Genomic DNA, 21,493 nt, shown 5'->3' with positions numbered 1-21,493 from the left:
TCCGGACCAAGAGCTGCCCCGCCCCGTAACCATGCTAAAAGAACACATTTCACCTACGTTGTGCACACATGTAAACCAACCAAGCAATGCTTCAGGAAAGGTCACCAAAAATAGATAGAAAACTTTCATATCCACAATCTTGAGCCAAGGTTTATTTGAATGGTGACCTTTAGTTCAAGTTCGTAGTATCATAGGTGTAAAAATGTCGCAACTAGGCGCGATGTATAGCACGCAGTTTTCGTCCATATGGTAGCAAGATTGACATGTAGCTTTATGGCCGGGATGAATCCATGTTGGTTCGTGATCTACTGCTCGATCAAGATGCATGGATAGCAAATTATGTCCAGGGGCTAGGATTGCCACATTTCAGGACGTGCCTTCGAAGCCACGGGAACACGCCGCATGGGGATAGCCTCTGGAAGACATGGTGTATATGACGAGTAGTAACAGTGTCCTATTGTTACGAATCATGCCTTGCCTTATCTGAATGGAATCAGTGAGGGTTATGGCCGACAAGAACGACTCAATTCCGCATTGACTCCAGCATTGCTGATAGTGTGGCAGGCGATTTCACCTTGACTCAGTCAGACAGGGCACTGACACCAGCTCCAGCCGGAGCCGAGCACTAGTCTGATACACTGCTCCTGCATGCTAAAAGTGCAGCTGCTCGACCCCGTCGAGCTATTTTTGGCTCACCGCCCGGCCTTTGTCGCGACTGACACGAATTCACCTGCGGTTAGTATGTGGTGGCGGGGGCCCGCAGTCAAATCACGTCCGTAACCCATTATCGTCTACTACACGGCAGATCTCATTGATAAAACAAACAGAACATCTGCCGCTCGCGGGGCGCTCCATAGATCCGAAAATAATCACCAGTCGGCCGGATAATGACGGACGGATCGGTCGGTGATTGTTGGGACGGTGCTGAGCCAACCGAGACGGCCGGCCGCACGGCAGTTCCAACTACCAACAACAGGTGGCAGCACGCGGCGGTTACCTGGCGGCCGCGCGGTCTCGCTCCGCGGCCCTCTCGCGGACTTTGTTTACACTACAGGAGCGCAGTGGCGGCCACGGAGCCAGCTGGTGATTGTGACGGACGTCACTTCGGGGCGGCAGCATTTCATTTCCATTTGAAAACTGGTCGAATTTTATTGTCGAATATGTCTTGCAAGCATGTTTGCTTTTTTCTGCTATTTTGGATGGAGAAGGCTGCATGGTAATTCAGGCAGTGGCCACACCAACGCCTCCCTATGCATTCGTTTTCTATGTATGCACGTTTCTTCATGGGAAGACGCTGACCCAACATCTTCGTCGCACGAATTTCCCTCAGCATTCTTTTATCATGCCTGAATGAAGCCATTTCCATTACATTGCAAGGTAATCATTCACCCCAACGCATACTTTTCCCAACTTATAGGTGTAGAGTGTAATCCAGTGGTTCGAAGTCTCGAATACAACCGAGTACCTCCGGATGCCAGAGCATGGCTTGTCCATTACACCGACATCTCGACACGCGTTCCACAGCAACAGCTTGACACTTCCCCTGGCCCTCCGGCTCGTTCATCAGTAGCCGCGTGTCGGCACATCCCGCAGCTACATCAGACCTGTCGCTGTGCATGTATTCGTGTGTGTGTGTGTGTGTGTGTGTGTGTGTGTGTGTGGGTGTGTGTGTGTGTGTGTGTGTGTGTGTGTGTGTGTGTGTGTGTGTGTGCCGGTCGGCCAGCCGGAGGGAAGTTTGCTGGCCGGGCTCTAACTGCGCGCGCAAACAGCGGCCGCCGGCCCTCGCCGCGTCACCGGATGCTGAACCGGTGTCCGGCGCGCCTCGCAGGAAGTCTCCGCCCGCTCGTCAAATCTTATCACCGGCCAGCCAGCGGTCACGCGGCCCCAGGGGTCACGCGGCCGGGTCACGGGGCGCTCCGACACCTGCCGGCGCCGACGGGGGCGGGCGTGGGACGCGCTCGACTGGCGTGGCGTCGCGGATCTCGTGCACTACTGAGACGGCCTGAACGTGTGCACTGCGCGTCCCCGAATCTCCCAGTGCACCACCGGCTCTATGCGCAACGCGCGCCCGAGTCTTCGCAAAAGCCAAACCCTGGCTATTTCGGAGGGTGCCAGCTCGCTGCATCTGCCACGGGTCCGCCCGAGCGCCACCCAGCGACACTTTCCGTACCGCGCCGCCGCCGCATGGAGCCGGCTGCCTGCGGCGGCCGTCCACGCCCCCTCGCGCCAGGCGTTCTCGAATGCTTTAAATCGCTAGTTCATCGACTGAAACTGTGTATCTTTGCGTACGTGTGTACCACTGTACTGTGTGTGCGTTCTTTTTCCTTGTTTCCTTGTACGACTAGGCGCAGAACAACAACCACATAGATGCGCCTTAAATGAATTAACTGTAACTGTAATTGTAACTGTAGGTGGCGGCGAAACTGTGCGCCGCGTCAGACTAGGAGCTGGTGTGACGGCGGCCGACCCGAGGCGCTCAGGAAGACAGTAGGAGCATGTTTACTGCAGTCACGACTCTTAACTGTCACCACAGCCTTGCCGGAGTGTGGGTTCTTAAGTAAGAATGCACGGTCAGGGAACAGGAGCGCCACCCGCGGAAGGAATTGTGTCGGTGTACCAGCACTCCCTTTTATTCGGGGTCTGACACAAACATTTTTAACTCTAGGTCGGCACATATGTACATCACTGAAAGGGTAGGGAAAGCCGGCTTTTGCGCCCTGAGGACAAAATGTGCCAAGTTGTACAAAAGCTGGCGACATACGCGACATCTGTAGGAAATGTCGTCAATACCTGGTTACCATCATCCCGGCTTTAAATGAAGCATCCCAGCTTTTTCTACTTTTCAGTTATCAATATATCAGACGCATACAGTTTGATTGGAAACATCAGTTTTCTCGAAATTCCTTTGAATAATTTGGAGTTTCTATTTGAAGTAGCCGATCCAGTGAGGAAAAACATCCTTTGGCTGCCTGCTCACCACTATAAACGTAATACGTTTCTCTTTTTTCCAACGAGTCAGCTCTGTAATGTCCGCAGCACACTAATGTGTCAAAATGTTTGTGCAAGAAAAGCTACGAAGGCTTGAAACACTCTTTTTATGCAAAAATATATACGAACATGAAGCCTTCATCCCACGAATTTAAGGAAGCGTTTTAGTCTGGCTTTGATTTCTCTCCTACGGCATATACCACAGTAGCTCTTTTAGAGGTGCACTTTGGCTTTGGGAATGGGAGTATCACATGGTCCACGCGACGCACTGGTTCAAATTTAAGCCCACCAACTTCGCGGTAACAGATCCTTGCCCGCTGGACCAATCACAAACGCTATTTTACTCGCACCAGTAGAGGTGCGAGTAAAACATGGTGGTTTGCATGATGACGGTGGTCCAACCTTGGTGGTCCGACCTAAAACTGATGCCCTTTGTACATCTTGACGGTGCTGCAGTGGCACTACACCGTGCTATTATAAGACGTAACTAGTCCTGAAGTTTCACTTAAGTGTGTTTTTAAAAGATGCCCCGAAGGTGGAACCGCTCCCTTCAAACAAGTTGGCACAAATATGGTGGCATACGAACGACAGTAGCACGGACCCTATAAATTCAGTGGCGACTGCCAAACATTTGAAATATTTGAAACTTTCCGGTTGCTTACTTTTCACAGCGTTGCGTTTAAGCCGAGTTTTGATGTCTGAATTAACTGGTAACGAACAAGTACTGCCGCCCCCCCCCCCTCCATAAAAATCCTGGTCGCACGCCTGTCATGAACTTAACCACCCACGGCCAAAGACACCTGGCAGTAGGGGTCTAGCCAATGTAAGGGCCATAGGAGAAATCCCCACCCACCCCGCCTCCCTGAACCTGATATTTGCACTACATTTGGAGCGATTTAGCAGGGCCTTGCTCGAAATTTGCTACAGTTTGGACAATATTTAATGCATGCTTCAGCCCCTCTCCTCCCAGCGGGATTTTGGCGACGCGCCTGCCCGCCGGGGTGACTGAGTAATTTCTCGAGCAATGCAATTTGGCTGGCAATTGATGTCATGGCAAGCAAAGGGGTGAAATACGAAACGGAAGGGCATGAAATACAATGGCCTCGGGTTTTATCCTACCGCTTGTACTGCACACCACACAAACTGCTGCTTATGCGTGGTAGGTATTTTAGGCAGACTTCAGTCTCGAAGATAAAAGACATCGGAGACATGTGGGTTGACAGGAAGCATTTGAGTTAGCAAATGAAGACCCGCGCTAGGGTGTGGGGCAACAGCCACTTTGTTTTTATAAGTTGTTCAGGTGAAATGCTAAGAAGCACTGACTCAGGCATGCCAAAGACTGGGCGCATCGCGGCCTCCTGACTAAGGGCGCTCGCCATCATCTCCGCAGTCTGTCTGCAAACTTCTCTTGTCTCTATTTGTAAACCGAACTGTCATCACTAAGGCGATCCTTTTCTGGCGCCAGCGCGGGAAGAAGGAAAATTGGCTACGCCCTCCATTTTCTTGAATATAATTAAACACTTCCTTGGCTACTTTAGCTTCTTTCATCGCGCGAGCCACGAGGATTGATCACGAGTGCGGCATCCTTAGTGTTTTTGGGGGAAGACACGGTTGTTTGTCATCTTCACCCAAAATTCCCCAAAAAGATTAACGCATGAACGTCTAGGGACGCACGCAGAATTTCGTACTGGTGGAGGGAGGGGGTGGAGGGGACAACGCAAATTCGGTCACAGGAAACGCAGTTATGGGTACTGTGGGCACGTGGGATTTGTTGCATTGTCTAACACAACATTGCGTGCTCTCGATCTGCCTCTATGCCGGCGACTGCCTCGAAGCTTTGGGTGTTGACATCTATTTGTACATATTGGGGAAGTAATGGCCGAGTGGTTAGCGCCTTGAGCCTTCGCGTGTGGGGTTGGGGGCCGGTTGACGCCCAGTGGCGCCATGGCACCTGGCCGCTAAGACGGCCTCTGTACCCGCTGGCGCTCCATAAAATGCACGCGACGACTTGTGCAGCGTTCTATTCTATGTAAAGAACATTCACACATATTGTGGCATGTAATGATTTGATAACGGGCACGTGACCACGGGGTTACCATGTGAAAACGTCCCTGCTACGCCTGCGACATTCAACGAGAAATATCTAAAAACAGCCAACCCTCATTGACGCATCATCACCACTCGAGATTAGGCCTGACGGTATCATCTGACGTCGGTCGAAACATGATCTCTTCCGGCGTCAAGATGACACCGGACAAGGTACACAAGACGCACGCAATGCGTCCATATCACGTCACATCATGATCCAGCTCACATGCCCAGCCCACACACCTGAAATGCGACATCACGTCCATCGCCATACTGAAAAACCTAAGCTAGTACATCATTAAAACGGTCACGCTTGTTATGACTCCAAGCGCACTGTTTCAAGGCACTTGAGATTCAAAGCGGAGGGGAGAGCATTTTGCAAACGGGCTTTTCAGATCACTGCAAAATGCATGAAAAGATCTCCTATTAAAGGCGTTCTTACTGAGCCAAGTTAGTCCTGCTCCCTCCATCGTTGTGGTGGGCGTCATTGCCAGCAGCAATCTCAGCTGTCTTTAATCAGGCGGCTTCCACAGGCGTCGAGACCGGCATTTACGGCGAGCCGGCCGCCGCCACCGCCTTTGTCTATCGACCAATCAGCGGCGCCAGCTCGGATCACGTGACGTGGCGGCCGCGACAGGCGGGCAGGCCGCTTCTGGCTGGCCGTTTCAATGCGGCGTGGGGCATTGCCTGCCGCCGAGCGGAAGAGTTTAATAGGAGGGCGGGGCGCTCGGCGCCGGCTCGATTGTGTCAGATAATCGGCTTAAGTCCTCTAAATAAGCCACTTCAAGCTGCGCTCGACGAATGGGAGAGGCCGCCGAGAGCTTCCGATGCCACGGGAGCGCTCGAAGCGTGTTCTCGAGTCGAGTGCTTCCTAATGGGTCGTTATGTCAATACCAGGGGAAAGTTGGGCACAAATGTTGATATGCTTGCGAACGGCGCGGGCGTTGCTGATTAAATCGTGGTTTGTTTTAGATAAGCGGGGTACGCGATAACCACAAATTTGGCATTAGGCTTTGGAGTACATTTTCGAACGCTGGAGCTCAGAGTCAAAGTGTTTTAAGCAAACCTTTTTTCGATGGGTACCTCAAGCTGAGTGAGAGACTTGGAGATCGGAAAGAACTTTCATTTCCCTTCCTTCTGGAGAGGGTTCCTCATATTCCCGTTGCACCAGGACTGAGTAGAAATAAATATCAACCCTCGCGCTATTCATTCCCCGGCTTTGGCCCACAGTCGCATCACGCTCAACACAAAATCATAATCTGCTAATCTAAAACCTCTAAACAAGTTTATCGTTGGACCGCAAAACCATTTCCCCAGAGCGTTTAATTTATTCAAATCTATGTCAACCGAAAAATGCTTTAAAAACATATGCCCCCCGGGCCCGCTGGTCCGCGCCGCGTCGTACGGTTTGTTTTCATTTCGGCATCTGGCCGCGTGATAGAGATGTCACTCTTGATTTTCCAGGGTGGTGCGCCTGCAAAGGATCCATCCTCCAACCACCTCTGACGTTAAATACCGATATCTATTACCGGAATTTCCCTTCACACGTCGCCCTGAATGGGATTGTGTCCGTGCCAGTGCCTCTGTATCGCCGCCGCCCGGCGCCGGCGGCTCGCTTTGTGGCGCATTCGATTCATTCTGTTTGGCACATTGTCGCCCCGGATGCCCCGAGAAGCCGACCTTTTGAAGATAGCAGAAGGCTGGCGAAGAATAAATCTGACAGCGGCGGTGATAAGATAATCAAGCGCCGTCTGTCCCCGACGCCAACATTTGAAGCTGCCAATCAGGCGCGCATTCACATGGGAGAACGTGCGCATCGGCACGTAGTCGCGCCGCGACTTACCCGATGCGTGCCAGTGAAGGGAGGGAGCTCGGCCTGCGTGACAGCTGTCGCCAGCGCGCGCCGCCGCGCTCGGCAGGCTCGCCAACATAACATCAGATCAAGGGGGCGCGACTTCCGCCGTGTCTGTCAGGGGGGCGGACCGGGAGAGACAGAGGGGGAGCGGTTCCAGGTGGTGGCACCTGCCCTCTCCCCTCCCTCGACATGATCATCAATGTACGCCGCGCGGGCCGTCAACCGCGCTACCCCCCTACCGCCCCCGGAGAGGCCCTCGCGACAGGGCCGGTCCGGGTGCGACAGACGACTCAATGAGAGGATCCTTGGCGACGGCAATGGCGGCGCAGCGGGGCGCCGCTCGCGGGACAACCTCGGCGTGCTTCGGCGCGCCGCGTCCTTCCCTCCGCCGCGCGCTCGGCGGCGTCAATATTTGAACGGGGCGACCGGCGGCGCGACTGGGGAAGTCACAAAGCCAGAGCCGCAACCGCCGACAGACAGCGTTAACCAGACGCGTCGTGTTGTTTCATTAGGGACCCGCTCACCGCGCTCCTATGACCGCAATCATAATTGAGAGCACGATTACGGGAGGGGCCAAGTGAGCGGCCGTCAATAATTGATCAGCGAGCGATGTAACGGAGCGGACAAATGGGACGGCCGGGTGACACGCGCCCGACGTCATGCCGGGACCAACAAGTTGGCCTTCGGGCCGCCTCCCCTCCCCCCCCCCCCCTGCCGGCCCCCGCTCTAACATCTACTTCGGCGTCAAGGAAACAGCATCACTACCGCTCGTGCCACACTAGACCAACTGCCTGCGCGGCCATGAAGCGCCAAAGCGAACAAGCTGCAGCGCCTCAGCCATCAGCCATCAGTCTGTTCATTTTTGCCAGCCCCAGCAACGAGCAGTGAGCCCGGCACACCGATCAAATCACCGGCGCTGCAGCTGTCGGGGCCAACGCGTCACTCGGCCCGCCGCGGCCGACTGGCGGCGGCGGCCAGGCGGCGCCAGGTGCCCGCTCGCCGGCCGGGACTTTGACCGCCACATCAGCTGCTGCCGGCTGCAGATGCGCTGCCATATGCTCTCGGTGGCTATCTGTTTGCGCGGCCCTTGGCGCCTAATCGCCGTGAGCAGCAGCTAATCGTCGTCGGCGGCTATCCGTGGCTCGAGAGCGTCGCTATCTGCTCCCATCTGCCGCCCGTTTACGGCGTGCCGGCCCAGATCGCCTCCGGGCGATTAGCCGTCAGCGATGCCCGCGTATCGCTAGTGGCGGCTAGAGCTGGACAACGGGCTCGCGTAGAGGTGGGTGAGACCCCGACGGAAGCGAGTCGGGACGGACCTTGATGGCAGTGAGCTCCATGCTGTTTCATTGAGTGAATGAATTAAATGGCTCTGGTATTCGTGGTAGCTACTGTAAGTGATCCGGCTAACGATCTGAATGTCTCGGAATGACAAGCAATATTTCGCCGGGGAGGGGTTAGCTTTGTGCATTTTTGAGGCCTTGGGTCTTCAAGAAGCTCAAATTGTAACGCAAGGTCCATGGCGATTCATAAAGAGAACGGCGTCGACAGGTGACCATCACTGTTAGAGTCCCACGGAAAATTTTGGAAATTGTTGTCACTGAGTCGGGCCAGGCCTAAGCAGCCAACAAGCTGCATAGCAATTCTGCGTTAGCATCGGTGGTGACGTAAATCTGCACCTATATGGGAAAGTCAGAACAACATCGGCACTTCCTTAAAGGTAAATAACACGAAGGCACCATGCGCTGTAATGCAATACACTGTGATGCTGTTGGCTCCAGTGCCTCGATAACGCACCGCTTTCGTGGGAACACTGTAAACGCGCAACGTTACGATTGCATGGCGACGACAAATTTATCAAGTTATTGCATTAGGCGGTCTGCAGGGACGGACCCTCGCATCCGGGAGACACGAGTTCAGGTGGCCCCAAAAGCCTGTCACAGACAACCTTATATTCCTGCCACAGAGAACCTCAGGGTCCCGCTCCAGACAACCTTAGAGTCCTGCCTCAGAAAACCTCAGGACCTGCCCCGGAAAACCTCAGAGCCTGCCCCGGAAAACCTCAGAGCCTGGCCTCAGATGGCCTCAGGGCCTGGCCCCAGGTGGCCTCAGGGTCTGTTCCACGTCTGGGACCCGGCAGCAGGCGATGCCGCGGATCGACCCCGACAGTCTGAGGGCTCAGACGATCTCCGTCGCCGGGGCCGCCGGGGGCGCGGCCAGCGCGCGGCCCGGCTGCGAATGCCGACCGGCGGTGGGCTCTGTTTGAGCCCGAACAGGTCGCCACACAGGCCGCCAGCGTCTGTTTTGTTCGGCACCCTGATTAATCAGCAGGGCAAACTGGCGGCCTGCGCCGGGCTCGGGCCCCAGGCGGCCGGCGGCTCGGCTTGGCGCCGTTGGCCGGCTGCTCACCGGCCTCGGCTTGGCGCCGTTGGCCGGCTGCTCACCGGTCGGTGAGAAGCGCTCTCGGCAGACGGCGGAGAGTTCGGCTGCCAGATCTGGGACGCTCGTGGCGCGGCCATAGTCGACCGGACGTGGAGGAGTTTCAGGAACAAGTGGTTACGAGGTTGATGAGAACACGTTGGTGGGTTCAGACAAATTTGTTGATGCTGGAGAAGACAGCGCTGCGTGTAAAGAACGTCGCCCATTCTCGATGACAAACGGACATGACATCTGACATCTTCGCGTGGCTGACCTCTCTCGCCCGTCTCTCTCGCGCTCTCCCCGCCGGGCTCTCTCACCAGGCCTGTTTGTGTCAGCGCGGGTGTGTGCCGGGGCGCGGGTGTCGGCGCGGCCGCCGGACGCCGCCACCAATCCCGCCGCGCCGCCCTGTTGACACTCGGCTGAGATCATTGTTTAATAGCGGCGCGCCGCCGCGCTGTCCGCCGTGTCGGCGTGTACACTGGTGTACGGCTCGCTTCCCGGCGTCTGTGTGATCTGCGAGATCAGACGCGCCGCCCGCCGCTGGTGACGCGGCAGATTGTCTCCCTGTGCGGCGCGCCGGGTCGAGACGGCACGCCGTGACCCAGGTGTCACCTGCCCCGTATCGCAACAGCACCACCGACGCTGGGGATATCGACAAATAGGTGACAATGTGTTACCGGTGATTGGGACGGCTGAGCGGCAGTCATCAAAGACTTCCGGGGGCGATAGCTTTGTTCTTCGCCCTCGGCATACATTGCCTGTACATGACGAAAGAATGTCCGCGCAAGACCTGAAGTCATAGTTTGGGCTGCGCCAACGACAGCTTACCATTTCATGAGCAAAAATAAGCCCGATAATTGCCCAAATAAGGCTTACCGCCTTTTCTCTCGGTTCCTCACTGAGACACTGACACGCTAACAAACACCACCAAGCAATCGCAGCACCCAACGGATCCGTTAACTCGACGCATCGCCGAGTAATCGATACCTACCCTCGGCGTTAATTGGACCGCCACCGTCCCGGGCGTGAAACAGTGGCAGACGGCGCCCCGTCGGCTCCGTCGCCGGCCGTTATTACAGCGAGCGCCATCCGCAGCACGCGGGCAGCCGGGGTCGCGTCGCCGCCGACGCGTCCGCCGTGTCATCGGCGGCGTCGCCCGCCGCTGGGCGCGAGGCAGGTTCCGGCGCGGAACGGGCACGGGGCACGGTAAGCGGCGCCAAACGAGGCCGGCACGTGGCGCGACCGGCGACAGGTCGGGGGAGCGAGCGGCCAGCGCCGGCCGCTATTGACCAGCCGGGTATCAGTCCGGCGGGACACGCGATCCCAGCGCAGCCGCCGCCGCCGCTCCGGCCGCGGGGCCGCTGCGGACGCCGGCGTCACTGATCCTGCCGGTGCCGCTGGATCCGACGGTTGACTGGTTCCGATCGTGAGGTTCCTGCCGTCCGTGGTAATGGTCGCGCAGATGCCGCCGCGCTGCCTCAGGTAGTCCAGGGCTCTTGGACGGGAGGAAGGGTCGCACAGGTCGCACAGTGCTCTCGGGAGGTCGCACAGTGCTCTCCGACGGGAGGAGGGTGGACGTCGCACAGGGTTCTCAGACGAGAGGAAGGGTAGAGGTCACACAGGGTTCTCAGACGAGAGGGTGGGTAGAGGTTGCATAGGGTTCTTAGACGGGAGGAGGGGTATGCACAGGATTCTCAAACGGGAGAAAGGGGAAATATTGCACGGGGTTCTCAGACGGGAGGAAGGGTAGGGGCCGCACAGGGTTCTCGGTCAAGAGACCTGCGAGATGCTGACGACTGCACGATGGCGCCTCGGCTTCCAAGAAAGACGTCAAGATGGCGAAACCATTCCCGATAGCGGGTTTGTGCTAGGCCATCGGATGGGCAATTCAATACCTGACACCTCCGGTGATGCCGTCGTTCTCCGTCCTCAAACATGCCACCGTCGTCACGTACCGCCCGTCCGCTGTGCCGCCCTGTGCTCCGAGACCAGCAGCAGACGGGCTCCTGCGATCGCCTGACCTGGGCTCTCAGCCGCACAGGCGTGCCGCGCCGGCCCGGCTCGGCAACAGCGGCTGCCGCTGGTCGACGCACGTCGCCGCGCACTCCTTTGTTCAGCCGTTCGCTTCTCGTGCCGGCCGGCCGACGCAGGCCCCCGGGGAGTGATAATGGTGACGGCTGGATTGCCTGGGCACACAGGCCGCTGAATTGGATCCCCGTCAGGCCGAGCAGCATTCATATTTGATCAGCTCCGTGCACGAGAATCGTGCGTCGGCCGCCGATGCCAGGCAGATAGCCATTACTGCTGCTGGCAGCTACCGTATCATTGTGGCGTCAGCGTGTAATGGAGGGCGCAGAGCCGCCGCCACGTAATATCTTGTGCTAAGCAAGCTTCGGCGTGTATGCTTCGCATTGGCAGAAGGCAAAACGGAGCAAAGCCGAGCAAAACAATGAGAGAAAGTAGTCTGATTTCAAATCTCCAAGATCTAATACACCTCAGGAGCGCAAGACTCCTGCCTGGATGACCTAGTCGTCGTTAAACTCGTTGACGGTTGACAGCTTTGCCCTGCTTTGCGCCACGACCAGTTGGACTAATCCTTCACGATCCCCCTCAAGAGCGCCAAGCTGAACCGGCCGCCACTTGAGCGGCGGCACATCTGAGACCGCCCACGCCGCCCGCGGCTCCCGTTCCCCTATCAGCGTCAGACACGGACGCCGGCGGCTGACCGACGGCTCGTGCTCGAGCGTGACCACTGACCGCCCCCCTCCCGGCGACGGTCACGGCAGCCGTCCGGGCGGCTACCAGCGTCCAGGCCCGGCTGCTGACGATAACATGTGGCGATGTGAGTACCGTCGGGTCTGTTAGTGAGCAGCAGCTATAAACGATGCCCGTGAAGCTTCTTGATCGGGTGATACAGCGCTCCACGTATGTGATCATCATTGTTAACTGTAGCTGATCAAGCTGTCATCACAAATGCTATCGGTGCTTGACATGTGAGCGGAGGTGATAGCAAACAAAGGCAACCGTCACTCATAGTAGCCTGCTCACGGCTCCGGCCTCCCGATCTTCTCGTGAGCGAAACCGCACTGACCGAGGTGACGTCACGCATCAGATACCTAGAGTGATGTCACACATCGGACAGCTGGTCGTTACAGCCCGTTCGAATTTTTTGGGTCGCCAAGGGAGCTCCCACGCGAAAAACGCGCTGACCCCTGCCGCCCCTCCGTCCAGGGCACATCCATTCTGCTGTCCCCGCGGCTCCCCCGGGGGGACAGCGCGTTATGGATCATTGACTCGTTAATTTCGGCAATTAGTCAGCGCGTTGGCGGCTCGTAACCATCGCACGCCCCCTGCCTGCCCCCCCCCCCCCCGCATCAGCGGAGCCTGGATCGGACCCTCGGGACACCTCTGAAGGGGGTCAAGCCCAATCGTTCTCAAGAGGCGCCGTTGACATCACCTGATCGCATGGTGGAGCACCGGAACACGCAGCGTTACACGGCTCACAAATTAGTGGGTGATCCGTGGGCATGACTAGTGAATGGTGCTGACTAACGTTGTATGCGATGTATGTGAGCCGACCAACCAAGCTCGGCGGGATAAATTCGTGCACTAACATCATAAATGAGCCGATCGACGACTGTCTTAAAAGGACACAGAAACATCATTTAGCACTTCAAGAGAGACTGTTCCCTATGAGACTATTTCTTTCGCAAGAGCGGGAGCCGTGCACAGTACGCGGGGAGATCGAGCTAGTGTGACTTCAGCCGCACCCGCGGCGGTGTCACCTCCTGTAGCGTGCGGATCGCTGCCGGCGTCGAGGGCTCGACCCCCGCGGCCGGCTCGTCTCGCGTCGTCGGGCGGGGGCTCCCCCCAGCCGCCGCGCCGACCCCCCGGCGCCGGCCGGCTCCCAGGAGCGGCGGGTGGCGTGCCGCCAAATCGGCTCCGGCGACTCCGGCTCCCGCGGCGGCTCGGCGGGGCTCCGGCCGCGATTAGCCGACGCCACAATCGGCCGAGCTCCCGTCAGCGGCCGCCCGCCTCATCCCGCCGGCGGTGGCCATTGTGCCGCGGGATCGGCCGGCCGCCCGCTCCCAGCGCCGTCGACGCTGAGACAACGGCCGCACCGGCGCCGCGCCGGCCTGCAGCAGCGGCTGAGGCCGGCACGCCGCCGGCGCTGAGACAGCGGCCGCACCGGCGACGCGCCAGTCTGCAGCAGCGGCTGAGGCCGGCACGCCGTCGACGCTGAGACAACGGCCGCACCGGCGGCGTGCCAGTCTGCAGCAGCGGCTGAGGTCGGCACGCTGCCGGCGCTGAGACAACGGCCGCACCGGCGGCGCGCCAGCCTGCAGCAGCGGCTGAAGCCCGCTGGCGAGGGGACCGCGGTCAGCGTGCGATGGAGATCTGGAGATGCTGCGAACGGCTGAGGATTGCAGGAAGGCTGCTCTTAAATAGCTCTATGGCTTATGCTGCGTCCGATTTGCAGTTGAGTTTGTCCGTTAATAACATCAATGTGCACTCTGGTATGTATAACGCGACGAGGAGGTTCTCAGCCTCTAAGCATTGCAGGGAAAGTGCTCTGGCATCATTTCCATATGGGTTGCAGTCATAAACGAACGAGCCATGCGCAATCTGATCAATTCATAGCATTTAAACTCGGCCAGGTAAGCGGTAACATTGACATATTAACCCATCGTTATTAGTGACAGCATAATGCAGTGCTACCTTTCTCCCATTGATTTCCTCTCCCCTGCTGAAAAAAGTGAATAAAAGCATCGCAAGGTACCTATCTATGCATCCAAGTATGCAATATAGCATCCTAATCTATGAGTAGCTATAATACCTTTTTCGGGAAAAAGAAGTTCCCCCAAAATTTTGAGGGACAAGATTATGCACTTGTTTGCGCCCCCCCCCCCCTCCTCTGTTGCGCCACCCTGTAGTGAATGCAGAAGTTTACCCGTTGAAAAGAAATATGGCCTGCCAGACGGTGTGAAGGTCACAAGTAAAGAAAAACAGGACGCCACCAGGAACGTGGCCGCGGGACAGACAGAGAAACCCACCGCGTTCTCTTCACACCTATGCGGCAAAACTTTCCCAAAACGTAACCCCTTTGCTTCGATGTGTCCACATTACAATGGCGCTCGTGCCCGCAAGAACAGACAACCACTGTTTTCTGCCGCGCTGTCCAATCACGCCGGGGCCGAGCTTGCTCAAGAATGCGCCGACACCCCCGGCACGGAAGGCATTGGCCTGGCAATTTGCACTCCATTTGTAATAGCGACTCCCAGAGCCACCTGTCGCCGAGCGAGGCTGTTTGGCGGGCAGCGATCAAACAGCACGGGCCTCTGTTTGAAGTTTCCCTCCAAGGTGCGCTGGAAGCAATGTTTCAGCAGAATAAACAGCCCATCGAGCAGTTTTTGCTCGTCCCCGCGGCTTTTAATCACCTCCACTGTACGACCGTCACAGCTGGAAGCCAACGCCAGTGACACGGAGGATTAGCACCGCCAACTCGGCGAAAACTTGGCCGCCGCGAACGTGACATTATTGGCTTTCCAGTGGCTTTGTTACCCTTAATCTCAGCGCCCGCCTCCGGCGATTGGGCTTATCTCGGGGCAGTGCGCCGCTGTGCAGCCGACTACCTAACAATGTTTATTTATCCAGTCATCGGTAATCCACTCGCAAACACTGCCGCCCGGCTTAATTGAAAGCGTGGAAGATAGAGTGGGCGGTCGTGTCCCGTCGCCACATCCGCACCAATTCGCGCGCGGCCGCCAAGCCGGGGCCCTTGTCGCCCGCGCGGGCCAGGTATCGGCACGCCTCCGGCGCGTCCCACAAAGCGGCGTCTGGCCGGCCCCGCTCCTCCAGCGGGCCGCGACGGCCGCGGGGCGGTGCCGCGACGCCTCCCGGCGCGGCGCGCCAAACGCTTTGTGCGACGAGCCGAAATCATTTCCAGAAATCGTATGGTTTCTATCTTTTCAGCGCTGTGCGCGCCGAGAGCCGTGAAAGGTGGCACTAATGATGACGTCTCCGGGGCCCTTCGGCTCCCGGCGCGCACAAAAAGGGGGCAGAGGGGGCAGAGGGGAGCGGCAGCGTGTCCCACGGCGATGAAAGGGATCTTTCAGAACTGGCGATCTTCCGTAATTGAGGGAAATCTTTTCACCGGGCTTCCTCAGACAGGCCGTAAATCGCTTGTAACAGTTTTCCTGAAAACGTGACAATGTGACTCGTAATGAGTTCCTGTGGCGAGCCGCATGGTTTACATATTTCGCCCATTATTGGCAGACGCCGAAGGGGCCGTGAGTTTTATGAAGTACTAAAATTGTCACCTGGGCACAAGCAAAGGAAGAGCACGGTTTCGTTAGCGACCAGCACAGTCTGCACAATGGAAGGACGGTGTGGTCCGCTGCCTTCGTGAAACGAAATGTTCTGGCCGTTTCCGTCACCTTTTCACATCTGCCCCGCATTTCGTAGCATGCGCCATCCCGTTGACAGCATAGCGAAACCAGTGTTGCAGTGGCAATATCAGCATGCGACTAATCAATTGAGTCAAATAAAGCATGGCCGACATTAACGCACCTCGCTTTCTCTCTGTCAAAACGTTACGCGTCTGACACAGGCTGATAAACCTTGAATGCGACTGCGGGATAGAGACACTTAATACCGCAGGCTCGGTGGTATTACACTGAATGACGCAGAAGGGTCTGCGGCTGATTATCGCAACAAATGCGCTGCCTGCTTGCCCGCCTACCGTAACCTTGGATACGCTGCCTGCCTGCCTGCCTACCGCAACCCTGGATACACTGCCTGCCTGTCTGCCTACCGCAACCCTGGATACGCTGCATGTCTGCCTGCCTACCGCAACCCTGGATACGCTGCATGTCTGCCTGCTTGCCGCAGCCCTGGATACGCTGCCTGTCTGCCTGCCTGCCGCAACTCTGGATGCGCTGCCTGTTCACGCCGGTGACGCGACCTGGCTGACTAATGAGCTTACATAATACATAAGAGTCCGAAGAGATAACAATACGCGACCAATGTTCGAAATAACGTACATTATAGTATGCCCTTCTACGTCCCCCAGAACTTTCAACTACACCATTGGTGGCGAATCTCATTGGCAGCCGCGAGTCAAAGCAGCCGTCTTCAAAGCAGGTCCCGGGGGTGCCAAACCAACATCCCGACCACCCCTGGTGTCCCCCGCCCACTCCGGCAGCCAGTTGCGTGACCCGGGTGACCGCGGCGGCGACAGACGACACCGCCGTCCGGCCGGCCGTCAGCCACAGTTCCGGCGCACCTTTGTGCGCGCCCCCGCGGTGGCCAATCGCCAATGGACCGCCGCCCGTTTTATGAGCGCCACCCGCCGCGGAAGACCACCGTCAAAGCGTGCCGCCGCGGCCGGGGCAGGGCAGGGTGGAGTGGGGTGGGGGCGGGGGTCAGCCCGTCCGCCGGCGATGGCCAGTATTGATGAGCGGCCAGAACATACGACCGGCCCCGCGGTGACACCGCGCGCGCCGCCCGACTATTTGGGGCTCGCCCGACCTCTGCGAGCCCGCGTGCCACAACGCGCCCCTTTGAGGTGTGAGTAATGGAGGAGCCGCGGATGATTTAGCGGCCTGCAACGACGCGCTCCGCTCAGCGCCGGCGTCATTAGGCCCTGTGCTAATGAGCGGAGTCGAGAGGTGTCCAGGAGACGATCGGGAGGGACGGCAGGCGGCCCAGCCGTCAGCAGGGATGAGGTGAGTAGCATGAGTACTCCCGGAGCATCGCGCCCTGGGGACCGGTTTGTAGTCTCCGAGGATAGATGTTGCGGTCTCCAGGGATCTCTGGGTACCACTGGTATGGTCTCCGAGGACCGCTGGTGCGGTGTCTGGGGATTTGGACCTGTTGCAGTTCGGCGGCAGTAGACGTGACCCCAGCGGCGGCTCCAAGAGCCATGTGGACCGTAATCTCCCGCCCCCATCCTAACCCGTTGGGGCCTGCGTGGGGCGCGCGGGCAGCAAAGTGTTGTGAGGTCCCGCAAATGTGATCAAGGTCTCAAAAACATGCTGACCCTCACGGAGTGGAGGTGAGGTCCAGTAGCTGGGAACCATCCAAACCCTGCTGATCTTCACGGAGTGGAGGTGCGGTCCAGTAGCTGGGAACCGTCCAAACCCCGCTGACCCCCACGGAGTGGAGGTGCGGTCCAGTAGCTGGGAACCGTCCAAACCCTGCTGATCTTCACGGAGTGGAGGTGCGGTCCAGTAGCTGGGAACCGTCCAAACCCTGCTGATCTTTACGGAGTGGAGGTGCGGTCCAGTAGCTGGGAACCGTCCGGAGCCTGCTGATCCCCACGGAGTGGAGGTGCGGTCCAGTAGCTGGGAACCGTCCAAACCCTGCTGATCTTCGCGGAGTGGAGGTGCGGTCCAGTAGCTGGGAACCGTCCGGAGCCTGCTGATCCTCACGGAACGGAGGCCCGGCAGTGGGCTGTTCGGGCCTCGGCCCATGACCCATTCACCCAAGGATGTATTAACAGTCTGACGGTTTATATACACACGAAACGAATCACAGCCATATGCAGCTGTGCCTTTATCAATTCAAATGGCCAATTTAGGTCTTCATGAAGCCCCTAAAACAGGCTGTCTCCCATACCGTGATCACCAGAATCACGCCGACTAGACTCGACTCAGCACCGATGTTGAGCTGTGCTGGGCGGAGTCAGAGTCGTAACTCCTCCGTCGGAATCGGAGCCCGGCTCCAGCCAAGCGGCATCAAGCACAAGCACACCCCATCACAGCGCGTGAGTGTCAGAGAGCGCGCGAGTGTCAGACACCACGGCGGGCGCGCGCCGCCGGCGCCGGCACCGCCGGCCGGACCCGACCGTTCCCACCCCTTTCTCCCTCGCCGGCGCCAGATGCGGCGACACGCTATCTCCGCGTGATATCACTTTGAATGCGATTTTATTATCCGTGTCGACAAGGGCTCGGCGATCCATCAGGCGGCAGCTGGCGCAGATAGCTTATTAAAGTAGCTGCCGCTATCCGGCGCCCGTTCCGGCGAATCGGTCGACAGTTTGTCGCCCGTTCGCCGGCGCCGATGATCTCTGACTCGGAGGCGATATTTGATCGCGGAGGCGGCCGACGCCGTGGGTCGGGGACTAGGGGAGGGAGGAAGGGTGGAGAGAGGGGGAGAGAGGGGATGGAGAGGGTGGAGAGGGGAGAGAGAGGGTGGAGATAGAGAGGGTGGAGAGGGGAGAGAGATGGAGATGGAGATGGTAGGGAGAGAGGGTGGAGAGGGGAGAGAAAGAGGGTGGAGAGGAGAGAAAGAAAGGGTGGAGAGGAGAGAGAGAGGGTAGAGAGGGAAGAGAGAGTTGAGAGGGGAGAAATAGAGGGTGGAGAGGGGAGAGAGGGAAATAGAGAGAGAGAGGGTCGGTGAGTGCACCACGAGGGGTGCACGCTTGCCGTCAGATCCAGAGATGTGCTGACACGGAAGATCGAGGCGCCGAGGCGGAGCGGGTCGCGTGTCCGGAGATGCCAGCGGGCAGAGGGGCGGAGCGCGGGGCGGCGGGCACGCCGCGAGGGCCGCCAGGCGCGCCATATTTATAAATTCATTTTCTTTCATCTGAGATGTCACCGCCAGGCGAGCGGCGCCGGGCTAGGGAGGCTCCGCTTATTTGGCTGAGTGATTGGGCTCTGGGGAGGCTGCCGCGCCGCTCTGGCTCCGGCGCAGAGCCTGGCAGTCGGCGACCGGCAGCATGTGGCCGCGGCCGAGGGCCCAGCTGACCGCCGCAGCGCGGAGCTCGGTCAGCCGCGCTCCAACTTCGCGCTCCGGTGAAGATGAGGCTGCCTGGCTCGCGGTCCGGGGACGGCCAAAATACGAAGGCGACGATGCCCGTGGTATGAGCGGCAGTGGCCACCGGTGCTAGGCAGTGGTAGTAGTGGTAGCAGTCAGCCCTAAATGCTTCTTAATGAAAGTACGGGCCAGCAAAGCCTCTTTGCCGTAGACCGCGGGCAATGCTGTCTATAGTGCGGAGTCTTTCATTTGTCCTTCATCATGCAACGCCTGTCATCGCTTGGAAGACAAATGGGCTTAAAAGCTTGCTGTGTTAAGCTCCGCAGCAAGCCGTGGCCGAGCGCTGGACAGCGCCTGGGCCGAGGGCGCCCCAGGTGCGCTCCAGCCGACTCATCTCCCGGGCGTACTGGCCGCGGCCGAGTGATGGACAGTGCCTGGGCCGAGGGCGTCCCAGGTGCGCTCCAGCCAACTCACCTCCCAGGCGTACTGGTCGTTGACGGGCTGCACGGTCCAGTTGCCGAGGAAGGGGCCAAACCGACGGCCGGCCTCGACCCGGAGCCGGGTCCAGACGCCCTGGCCGCGGCCGACGGCGCTCTGCCGCAGCTCCAGCTCCGCCGGCATCGACGTCATGGCTAGGTGCAGCTGGTGCAGGTACTGCGCCGGCGCTCCCACCTGCCCGTCGGGTCAGGTCAGGTCAGGTCAGGTTAGGGCCAGTGCCATTGGTGGGGATACCGTGTCAGCGCTTGACTTACAAGGTCAAGCCAGGCAGGTTGAGGCAATGTCACGTCAGCTCGGTTCACTTACGCGCCCGATGAAATGCCAGCGCCCAGCCTGCGGGGTCAGGTCAGGTCAGCAATTTTCAGGTTAGGCCAGGTCATGTTAGGGAAGACCGCGTCAGGCGTAGCTGCAGCAGACACTGTGCTGTCGTTCCCACCTGCAGGTGGGTGGTCAGGTTTGGCAAATCCAGATCAGGTCAGGTCAGTTCAGTTGCAACTGATGCAGGCCTTTCGCCGGCGCCCCGCCCTGTCGAGCGATGACCTGTCAAGTCAGGTCAGGCCAGCCCAGCATCAGGCCAGATCAGGTCAGCTCAGGTGGAGCCTGTTGGTAGCAGCGGTGTTACCTCGGGCCAGCTGAGCTGAACTCAGCCAGGTCAGCGGCCCCATACCGCCTGCTCGGTGCTACTTCCAACATTCGCCTGCCAACGCAAGCGCAGTGCTGGATCGCCGGTGCATAGCGCGCAATGTCCGCCGAACACGTGGTGGCTTTTCGTGACTCCGGGCCACGGCGCCGGTCACGCCACGGCTTTTGCAATAATCACGAAGCTGTTCGAGACTGGTCCCACAGGGCACTGTCAGCGCGTGATTTTCAACCTCGGAGACTCGGTGTGGTGGCACTGAGTAGAAGGCGTGAAGCAGTTCATGCGAGCTCGCTCATCACCGAAAATTCACGGAGATCTCACGGAGATCTCGAGGAGACATCACGGAGTCTGAGATCAGTGCCCACCGAAACCTCACGGAGACCTCACGGAGATCTCAAGAAGACATCACAGACTCTGGGATCAGTGGCCACGGCAACAGTCTACAAGAATTTAGCCATCATCAGCATCTTGGTTGTAATTCGCCCTTGATCAAATGCAACCGCATCAGACCTCGCAGAAACTGTCGTGATACTTGCGGTGAACCCTCGGACGGAGTCAGGGTAACCTCAAATTCAGGCCTGAATTCAGGAGGAGTCAATGTGCAGTTCACAGCGATGCCGCAGTTGAACTGAAGATCGACTCACGGGACCATTGGCGGCAGGGAAATCCTTGCTCTCGTCGTCATCGGCCGAGTTGTAGTTCTCGGTGGTGGCCTCGGAAAGGTCAGTCAGGTCACACGTGGAGTCGTCGCCGGTCCGGCCGTCCGCTCCTGTAACGAGGTCAAGGAGGTCACTGGCCACCCCGGGCACAGGGTCAGACCGTGCCACACTCGACGCCCGTCTTCCGAGGCCTGTTGCATGCAGGGGCAGCATTTTTTAGAAGAGCACTTTACAGGCTATTCTGAACGATCGTGGAGCCGTCAGAATGTGTGTGGTAATGGCCTATCATATTGCAAGGTCAAAGAAGGCGCGGCAATCGAAGTTTTGGGAGCGTTCCGCTCCTTGTAACGTCCATTTGAATGGTTATGTAACCAACAAAGTTGCGGGAGATCGTTTCGACTTCCCTGACAGAGGCCATGACATATTTGTCACCACAGCTCTCGAAGAGACATTTGTTCAATGGCAATTTCGAACAGAACACTTGATCATCTCCAGACCTGCCGCCGCTTCGTGCTTCATTCTGCGTTTCAGTTTGCACTGTCTCGGCGTACGTGATGCCAGTGATAATAAGCGAGCCCACCATTGGCA

At 58.1% G+C, this 21,493-nt stretch overlaps 1 protein-coding gene across 1 annotated transcript in view; it reads right to left on the bottom strand.

The window, feature by feature from the left end:
• Window positions 1-21,493, bottom strand: part of LOC119097548 (uncharacterized) — a 44,176-nt gene that overhangs the window by 7,975 nt on the left and 14,708 nt on the right. Inside the window, exons 2-3 of the mRNA XM_037220580.1 lie at window positions 20,891-21,015; window positions 19,543-19,780 (exon numbers count right to left, since the gene is read on the bottom strand). Coding sequence (XP_037076475.1) covers window positions 19,543-19,780; window positions 20,891-21,015 — 363 coding nt within the window. The remainder of the gene's footprint in view (window positions 1-19,542; window positions 19,781-20,890; window positions 21,016-21,493) is intronic.

The sequence above is a fragment of the Pollicipes pollicipes genome, unplaced genomic scaffold (genome assembly GCF_011947565.3).
Source record: "Pollicipes pollicipes isolate AB1234 unplaced genomic scaffold, Ppol_2.1 Scaffold_4295;HRSCAF=5057_pilon_pilon_pilon, whole genome shotgun sequence".
In the NCBI taxonomy this organism is placed as follows: domain Eukaryota; kingdom Metazoa; phylum Arthropoda; class Thecostraca; order Pollicipedomorpha; family Pollicipedidae; genus Pollicipes; species Pollicipes pollicipes.
This window is presented reverse-complemented; position numbering and strand designations above follow the sequence as displayed.